General features: G+C 37.0%; 2 protein-coding genes across 2 annotated transcripts in view; one reads left to right on the top strand and one right to left on the bottom strand.

Annotated features, from left to right (window-relative positions):
* The window catches only part of LOC107676194 (probable E3 ubiquitin-protein ligase HERC4), a 5757-nt gene extending 583 nt beyond the window's left edge, over positions 1 to 5174 (bottom strand). The window contains exons 1-19 of the mRNA XM_016470704.1: positions 5061 to 5174; positions 4837 to 4967; positions 4548 to 4675; positions 4370 to 4440; positions 4168 to 4286; positions 3893 to 3952; positions 3723 to 3798; positions 3354 to 3540; positions 3109 to 3269; positions 2956 to 3030; positions 2790 to 2861; positions 2607 to 2675; positions 2053 to 2196; positions 1790 to 1930; positions 1533 to 1699; positions 1360 to 1426; positions 1215 to 1273; positions 359 to 542; positions 182 to 281 (exon numbers count right to left, since the gene is read on the bottom strand). Coding sequence (XP_016326190.1) covers positions 182 to 281; positions 359 to 542; positions 1215 to 1273; positions 1360 to 1426; positions 1533 to 1699; positions 1790 to 1930; positions 2053 to 2196; positions 2607 to 2675; positions 2790 to 2861; positions 2956 to 3030; positions 3109 to 3269; positions 3354 to 3540; positions 3723 to 3798; positions 3893 to 3952; positions 4168 to 4286; positions 4370 to 4440; positions 4548 to 4675; positions 4837 to 4967; positions 5061 to 5174 — 2125 coding nt within the window. The remainder of the gene's footprint in view (positions 1 to 181; positions 282 to 358; positions 543 to 1214; positions 1274 to 1359; positions 1427 to 1532; positions 1700 to 1789; positions 1931 to 2052; positions 2197 to 2606; positions 2676 to 2789; positions 2862 to 2955; positions 3031 to 3108; positions 3270 to 3353; positions 3541 to 3722; positions 3799 to 3892; positions 3953 to 4167; positions 4287 to 4369; positions 4441 to 4547; positions 4676 to 4836; positions 4968 to 5060) is intronic.
* A 1276-nt stretch (positions 5175 to 6450) lies between these two features.
* ppm1kb (protein phosphatase, Mg2+/Mn2+ dependent 1Kb) overlaps positions 6451 to 9658 on the top strand; it is an 11201-nt gene continuing 7993 nt past the window's right edge. Inside the window, exons 1-3 of the mRNA XM_016470415.1 lie at positions 6451 to 6591; positions 7411 to 7987; positions 9084 to 9184. Of these exons, the coding sequence (XP_016325901.1) occupies positions 7548 to 7987; positions 9084 to 9184 (541 nt within the window). The 5' untranslated portion in view covers positions 6451 to 6591; positions 7411 to 7547. The remainder of the gene's footprint in view (positions 6592 to 7410; positions 7988 to 9083; positions 9185 to 9658) is intronic.

Raw genomic sequence — 9658 nt, 5'->3', positions numbered from 1 at the left:
ATTTACAAAATATCTTCATGGAACATGATCTTTACTTAATATCCTAATGATTTTTGGCATAAAAGAAAAATCAATAATTTTGACCCATACAATGTATTTTTGGCTATTGCTACAAATATACCTCAGCGACTTAAGACTGGTTTTGTGCTCCAGGGTCACATATATTCAAGACAACACTTACTCAGAAACTTCCTCTTGTTCTCTTCAGAGAGCTCAGATAAAACAGTCCAGAAGTTCTTGATGAGCTCATCAGAGGCAGAGCACTTTTCATAGGAAGCACACTGAAGACGAAGAAAAACTCAGGTACTGTGAAATATTTAAAACGTCAAAAATTGGCAAGTTTCTTGAAGACGTTTACCTGCTGAAGCTCCTTCCACTCGTATTTAGGGGAGCCGTGGAGAAGCTCCTGGAGTTCCTCAGGGTGGAACATGCTCCAGGCATCGAACGGACAGCCCTTAAAGAAACCTTCTGAAAAATGCTCGAACTGACTGTTTACTGACTTGTTGAAAACGAAGTCGACATACAAATCCACATATTTCTGTCTGCAAATGAAATGAAACTTTGCAATGAAACATAAGGAAATCCAGCACTGCAAAAACAGGGAACATATACACAGCATCTATAGGCTAAATTCTCTGTTTTATGCTGTCTTTTCATGTAATATCCATTCAGAAGTAATGGCTAATTCATTGAAGTATTTTTCAGTTTTTCTCAGTCACTTTGGTACAGTTCTTGAATCATTCTTAATATCGGCAAACCAATATGTGCATTTTTTAAAACAATTTGTACAAACAGTACAATACAATGGATTACTTTCGAAAGCCTGCAACAATTAATTCAATTCAGAACACATTCACAAAAAAAAGTATAATAGAAATGTATGAATAATATGACCGATTATGACAACTAGCTTAACCATTTTGCATTGAAAGGCTTAAGCAATGAACTAATGATTAGATGTTTGGGGGGTAAGACTATTCAACAGAGAACCAGTATAAAATATTTTGATCAACATATAAGCAACTGTAGGAAACTGCAGACAATTGTACATAATCAATTGCCTGAACATACAAAATCATTCGCAACTTGAATGAGAAATTGCTTCTGATGTGCACAAGTGACTACATGATGTAGAGGTTGAACGATAGATAGATAGATAGATAGATAGATAGATAGATAGATAGCCAATTACATGTAGAGCAAACAGATTCTACCTATTAGCTCTGGTCACTGGAATCTGATTTCCATTTGGAATGAGCTCATGCCCTTTGACCTGAAGGAGGTAAATAACAGCACAAAGTAAGTTTTAAAATAACAGTTGTGTACAATTATACAAGTGAACCACAGAAACTGTATTACCGTGAAATCCAAAAAGAGCATATCCACTACCTCGTCCTCATCCTCCTCAAGAAGGCTTTTCAGACTTCTAATGAGATTTTTGAAATACAATTATAAATATGACTTGCTCTGAAACACTAATGTGAAGCCTACAGTGTAAAAAGTCTAATGGCTAGTAGTCTTTAATCGTTTACCTGGCCTCCACAGGAGATAGTTCCTCCAGATCATTCAGAGTGGGACTCTGCTGGAGGAGTTTCTTGAACAAGGCCAGTGGGAAGCCAATGTTTATATAATGATGGTTGTAGAGCGCCATTCCACAGATAACGCCAAGATAGTAAAAATCTCTCTTAGCTTGCATGCCCTGAAAAGACACAAGCATCACAGCACATGTATGTGATATATGAGAAAGACCACATTAGAAAGAACAAGGAATGTTTGGTGTAAAACTTACATCAGGATTGAACCAAACCAGTGAACTCTCATGGACTTCAAGCACCTTCTTCTCCCATTTCAGAAGATACTGGGAAAGGAGGGAGAAGAATTCTGCCGATAAACCCCTCATATCTCTTCCATTCTCCCCAATGAACGTCACCTGGACAGGAGACATTTTTACCAAAAATTAAAAATCATAAACCGAGGCCTTACAGTATGGTAAAATGGCATATCAGATGTTTCAAATGGTCAACTTTTGAATTTTAGTGCTACTGAATTTACCTCCAATCGATGGGAAAATGAGTGGATGTTTTGTCTGAGATACTCAAGTGTGTCCGTCAACAATGATTCCCTGTTTATGCGCAGCATGTTGGTATTGTCATTATATATGTCAGGAACGCTCTGTATCCATTCGTCCCGCAGGTACTTAAAAAAGTACAATAATGTTAGCTGGGTATTTGCATACAATGATTACATTCACGGGGTGTTTACACGACACTGTTTTCTAAAACTAAAAAGCGTTTTGGCCGTTCATTTATACGACAACAGCATTTTGGGGGTCTGAAAATGCAAACTTTTGAGAACAGGTTTCTAAGTGCCAGTTTTTGAAAACAATATCGTCTCTGTGTAAACTGCAAAAACGTGAATTTGTGAAAACTGTGACGTCATGCGCATGCGTATTATGTGATCCGTCTCAGATCTCAGATCTGTGTGAAAGAAGATCGTTTTGCCAATGTTGCTGTTTTTTTTTAAACTCCATGGAAAAACTTCTCAGTTTTTAGTACATCATTGTCGTGTAAACATGCCCTCAGATTAGCATGGCATATGTCACTTACACGAAACATTCTACATTTAGATGCAGTATCAGCCGCAAAAGGGAACTTGAATAATATTTTAATAGTTCTCTGAAAGAAAGATGCATGGGAGAAATATAGGGTTTCTTATAGTTATTAAACAAAAAACATTAACAGTTCATGCAAATATTCATATGTATCATGTTAGAAGCCTTCAATACGCACAATGTAGTAACTTTTCAAATCTATATCATAGAAATCAATGCACTCTTCCAGGTATTCCATGGTGGCTTGCAGCTATTGATGTAGAAAAAGAGAATTTTCTTGTATTTAGTATTCCTCAAAGAAAAAAATTCTGTGCAGCAGAATTCACTATTGCTTTGGTTCTTACCGTGTCTAGTAGATCACTGATCTCATGAATGATGAAATCCCTGTTTGGGATGTCTCTGTTGGCACTGCAGCAGACCTTCACAACAAAGTATAAGCAACTATTATACAATGATAGATTAAAATACATATTTGATCCAGTGTTTAAAAAAGGCACCTGATAGATCATCTGAAGGATCTTCAAAAACTTCTCCAAGTGTTGTATATCCTGATTCATTTTACCACGAGAAATCTGGCCAATCAGCTCAGCAGATGCTTTACGAAATAACTTCACCAGGCTTTTGAGCCAATCATCAGGGAGTTTGGACCAGTACTTCTCTGAGAATATAACATACAAATACTTAGACAAATACAACAAAGCCAAAAACACAAGTCAAAGTCTGAAAGTTCTCCCAGCTTTACCTAACACCTTGTGAGCATCAGGATCCAGCTGAAGGATTTTGGAGGCCAGAGCTTCAGTGAGTTCAGTTCTTCGTTGTTTCTGGAGACGTCTGATGAGCTCAGGGAGGAGAATGTAAAGTCTCAGCGATTCCTCACCAACTGGATATGGATTCAGAGATCGCAGCATCTGTTCAACCACCTTCACTACCTGAGATACACAAATTAAAGGAATTTCAGGTTGTATACAGTTTAGTTCCCTCAGTTTGTGAAAGTAAACAAAAAAAGTAAATATAGATGCTACACAGATGATAGAAAATCCCTTTAAGTCATATTAAATGTTATTGCATCTTTTTATGTTAAACAAACTGAATATTTTGGATTTACTATTACCTTCGATATCACCTTTTCATTCCCTAATAACTTTGAAAAAGCTTTTTCAGCCAGCTCAAAATCCTGTTCATCATGACTGCAAAAACAAAAACGTACATAAATGTTTGTGATGCTTTCAGCAGATTCGTTTTGGCTTCAAAAATTGCTAGACATATCTACTTCTGAATTACCTTGCTTTGAGAAAACTTCCATTCAAACAGGCAGCAGAGGAGAACACTTTTGTTATTTCCCTGTAAATATAGTCCATTTATATGCATTACCTTACCATATATAAATTACAGGCCACATAAATACTAGTAAGACTTCTAACATACTCTACTTATAAGTCAAGTCTATTTGCTGAATCCTTCAGCAAAACTCAGACAAGAACTGACAAACAATATTTTCTTAATTACACATAAATGAAAACAGAAGCTCTGTCTATAGAACTGAGTCAAACACTCACCTCTTTATCGTTACCCATGAGTCTCTTTCAGACACCCAGCGGTCAATCATTCTCTCATTTAATGTCACAATCCCTCTACTAAGATTGGGCTTAGACATTGCAGACTCATTCCCAAGTTCCTACAGAAAACAAAAAAAAACACAAGTAATCACAGTGCAGCAATAATTTAAATAATTTATGAATGAAAACTGCCATGTCTTACTTTGAAAAACAAGGCAAAGGAATGATTCTCCCCAGCAACGAGTTTTTCAATCGCATATTCTTGATTACATTCTGTGTGCAACAAATACTTAATTTAGATCTCTGAGCATCATCATGAATATTATAAAAATATCGATGATAATAAAATGGACCATTGCTATAAAATTATTTTTAATTACTAGTTGACAGATCCACAGGGAAAGGCACAAACTTCTTGATCATTTTGCCATTTCCCAACTTCCCTTGGATCCAACATCCAAACGAGTAGATCAGCTTTGACGATGTGATTGATACGAGTGTGTGATGTCTTGAAAAAAGAATCAAATGCCTAATTACTGAGCAGAACTCAAACAGCAGACATGTTAAACATGTGAGGAATTTTGTATGAGAGCTAAAGACGTAGCACAGTGCATAAAAAATCTGTACTATTGCTGATTACTAACAAAGCTTATGAACTAATGTCTTTACCTCCCACATGTGACCTGTGACACTTCAGATCCCCACAGTTCAGCAACCACCCGCGGATGATGTTCATCTCTAAATGAGTTGTGCCCAAGCTGACCAGAACCTCCGGATCCAAATGTGAACACTGTGCCGCCCTGAAACATGAAACATTTACTACTTATTTTCTGTCCAGCTTGCTTTTATGCTAAATACAGCTTAAAATCTATAATATATTACGACCATAGTACCTTTGATAAAGTGGCAGTGTGTTCCCCTCCACATGAGATGGACACAGTTTTCTTCCGGTTAAGACTATTTACAACCGTTGGGACGTGTCTGTCTGTGGTAGAAAAACAGTACATTTGTCACTTCTAAATACATCATATTCATGCTTTGATACAGATTTGACAAAGTATTGCACAAATTTAGTACATTTATATGTAGTGTTATACTGTTACACAGTAGATTTGTCCATAATGAGAACATTTCCTCCATTAGCAAGAAGAACGGCACCATCTCCTCCACAGACAATCAGTCTGATTTTGTTATTCTTTAACTGTAGTTCCTCTGTAGTAAATAAATTATTTTCATCAGTTCAACTTCTCTTAAAAATAATAATAATAAGACTATAAAAATAAACAAACATACTTTCATTATGATGTCATTAATAAACATACAGTATCAGTAGATCATGTACTCTCAAATATAAATATATGGCATTTATCTTACATTTATAACTTTCAGTTATGACATAATGTGTCATTAGTGCATCATACTTAGTTTTCCATCATGATCATAGTCTTCACTGCGCAATCTTAGGACCGAGACATTCCCATCCCGGATAAATCCAGCAAAACTCCTTCCAGCTGACACGTGCTGAACTGCTGTTTTCGGACACACAGATCGTATTCCACTTTCGCCATGTTTGACTTGGTCAGGCTTTACCAGCCCCAAACCCTCTCTGACCTGCGCTCCCCAAAAACACAACATGACCACAGCTGATGCACGAGAAGATCAGACTCCAGAAGAGTCTCTCTTCTCTCTTCCTTCCTTGACTGATGAACACACTCATGTTAAATTGCAAACACGAAAGTTAAACAGGAAAGGCTGGTTTCAGGCTAAACGATACGTACTTATTCGACTTCCCACAAAATGAAAGTATTGAATCTTCTATATCTATTGTTTTTAACACCGAGTGAAAGAAAAAGTTTTAGATGTGGAATAGGACAACCTGTCTACAATGACTTTCAGTTTTTCCACAGAACATAAAGGTGATGTTAGGTAAAATACCAGGGAATGGAAACTCGGAAGTCACAATTCAAATCCATGTTTTCCATACAAAAGCGTGAATGGTGACCGTGTCTGTCATTCTGCATAACATGACATCCCTCTTCAAGCTTTTTATGCCAATAGTTCTCTGTATGATTCTATTCAGATAAATATTTAATCGCTATGAGACATTTTATAAAGGCAAGTAAAACACAAACAATATCCACAAGCACCTGAGTTTAGAACGCCTACTACTACAGTTTCGCTAAACTCATTGGTTTAGATCCATGTCAATCACATTAGTCTGGCCAATCAACTGATTGAACCCCACCGACGAAACGGAGGGATCTGATTGGCTCACATGTATCTTCCTTCATAGGCGGATTGTGTGCAGCTAAAAAAAAAAACGACGCTAAGAAGAAACGACCTACTGTACGATATTACGTATATATTAACCCGTTACGTTAAACAAATACATACCAGATATAATTGTTATCATACAAATTAAAGGTAAGTAGCAAATCAAGTCTGGAAATTATACAATATTCGCGTTTTGCTGTTGCGAAAATCCGTTTGCTAGCAGCGCCAGCTCCGAAAGCTCGAGGATTCATCTCCATTTTTCTTGCTGTGATGAATGTTTACGCTCAACAATCCGCTTATTCCATAATTTATATCTGCTTCAGCTATTTTGCGTTATCATTTTTGTTTAAAGCTTGAATAAAGAGTGGTTTGAAGGTTTTGCTAGCATGTTGTTATATAAGCGGAGTGTTGCGTCATGTTTATTTACCCTCTATTCATATTTAACTTGTTGTTTCTTCGCCCATGTATCTATAATTTGGTTATTCCCATTAGAAATGACTGTATTGATGTTGTTTTTGCAGGTTATGTGTTTATAATGTATGAATTAAATAGGGGGTGGGGCACAGTTGTAGTGTTACTTAATGCCTCCATTGGGACAGGCAGTAAACACGCTGTTTAGTGTTTAAACAAAGACTGTCTTATAACCTAACCAGCTGACTACCTATGCAGCATTTTTAGGCATGTATTATATACATGTGTCTCATGTTTTTAATTAGTGACTTCAGTGGGAGGGCTGTAAGCATATTATTAGTGTTCAAACAAAGGGTTTGTTTTAAAACCCAGTGAGCTGACTACCTAAGTAGCTATTTTTGGAAATCATAGGTGACTAAAACGTGCTGTCTGTGTAGGCATCTCGCTACGTTTTGAGACAGCTGAAAGCTACGTGCTTCATGTTGCATAGTATGTACACTCTAGGGATTAACAAGCCTCAGGGCAAGTCATTAATTTGTTCTTTTCCTTGTTTTTCAGAGAACTCCTGGTCAAGACTGGATATCTACAAAGACCAGTGTACCTACGTTCTGCACTGATTTTTGAAGCATATTTAAGGGCCATTTGTTTCAGACTCTTACTGCCTGTTCAGAAAGTTTGGTGTCCTGCCACTGAGTATGTCAGTGGCTCTTCTCGTGCGATATGCCACGCTCTGCGGATCCCGTGTCTGCTGCAGGGCTGCCCTCGGCCTAACTGGCATCCACCAGGAAGACCTGAAACGGGCTCTACACACGCCATCATCTCCTCGTTGCAGCAACTCTCGCTTTGATCCGGACAGCAGTGGCCTTCCAACTACCTGGGACTCCTTTGGTATCTGGGACAACCGCATTGATGAGCCCATCTTGCTTCCGTCGAGCATCCGATATGGTAAACCCATTCCCAAAGTTAGCCTAGCCAAGGTGGGCTGCGCATTGCAGATTGGCCAGCGGAAGGTGAACGAAGACCGCTATCAGCTATCGCAGATGACGGACAACATCATGTACTTTGCAGTGTTTGATGGGCACGGAGGTGCAGAGGCTGCTGAATTCTGCCACAGAAACATGGAGAAGCATATTAAGTAAGGATCAGTGGTTCTAAAGGAATAGTTCAACTACAGTGGTGGCCAAAATTATTAGAGCACTAGTATTTTCACCAGCTAAAGAAATGGTTTTAAGTCAGTTAGTTTGTCAGTAGGAAATATCAGTTTACATTTCTAAACATTCATTTTGCCTACTGACACACTACAGCAAAAGATAGAAATAACTGACTTAAAACCATTTTTAGCTGGTGAAAATACTAGTGTTCTAATAATTTTGGTCACCACTGTAAAAATAAAAATTTGGTGAGATTTTACTCGCCCTTAGGCCATTCAAGATGTAGAGGAGTTCGTTTCTTTATCAGAACAGATTTGGAGAAATTCAGCATTACATCATTTGCTCACCAGTGGATCCTCTGCAGTGAATGGGTGCCGTCAGAGCGACAGTTGAAACAGCTGATAAAAACATCACAATAATCCACATGACTCCAGTTCATCAGTTAATGTCTTGTGAAATGAAAAGCTCCATGCAGAAAAGTGAATGGTGAAACAAATTTATTTTCATCTCACATCAAAACCCACCAGTATATTTCTCTCCTGATTCAGAAAGTTTTCATCTTTATAAAGCAATATTATTAATATTATAAGTTAAGAATGTCTTGATGTAAACACACAGATTTTTGCTTCAAGTTTTTAATTGATGGACTGGAGTCGTGTGGGTTACTTGTGGATTATTGTGATGTTTTTATCAGCTGTTTTGACTCTAATTCTGACGGCACCAATTCACTGCGGGGGATCCATTGGTGAGCAAGTGATGTAATGCAAAATTTCTCCAAAACTGTTTAGATGAAGAAACAAAATTTTCATCAAGTTTAATTTTTGGGTGAAATATTTAATTAGTGGGCTTGTATTTAATTTTTTTTATATCTCTGTTTTCTGAATTTTGCAAGAATATGCAAGATGTTTCATATATAACAAATGCTCATGATTTTACTCACGTAGAGCTTTGTCGTGACGCAAGCTCTGTATTTACTAACATGAGACTAGTTCTTTAAACCATTCCATTATGGGCTTCTGAATCGGGGCATGTGGTGTTTCAGAATAACTAACATTTTTGCATTTTTTATTTGTGTTTCAGAGACATTGCAGAAGAGGAGAATAACTTGGAATTAGTATTAACCAAAGCGTTTCTTGAGGTGGACAAAGCGTTAGCAAGGCATCTTCACTTCAGTGCAGATGGTAGGTCCTATTTTACTGATTTATTTGTTTTTTAAGCATGCTTAGTCTCTCAGCTGTTGTTTTAGAGTCTTAAATAAGTATTGCTTTGATGCATCAGGTAAACATGTAACAGAGCCAAATGGACATTTATGAACAGAACATGACAATGCAGACTAAATGCATGATTTTGACAGTGATCGCTTATACAGAGCAGTGAAGACCTTTATAATCTTGTCATAATTATTCACAGATTTCTCTTTGGCTCTGTAAAATGCATCCATCCCAACAACATAGATAGCACTTACATGCTTGTGTATACTAGGGGTGGGTTAAAAAATTATTCCTAGATGCATCAGTATTTTTACAATGCAAATAATTAGCAAACCTTTTATTATAAAAATAAATACATAAATGGCAGATATTTATATATATATATATATATATATATATATATATATATATATTCAGACCCCCTTAAATTTTTCACTCTTTGTT

Source organism: Sinocyclocheilus anshuiensis, unplaced genomic scaffold (genome assembly GCF_001515605.1).
Source record: "Sinocyclocheilus anshuiensis isolate Anshui unplaced genomic scaffold, SAMN03320099.WGS_v1.1 scaffold469, whole genome shotgun sequence".
NCBI classification, from domain to species: Eukaryota; Metazoa; Chordata; class Actinopteri; order Cypriniformes; family Cyprinidae; genus Sinocyclocheilus; species Sinocyclocheilus anshuiensis.
This window is presented reverse-complemented; position numbering and strand designations above follow the sequence as displayed.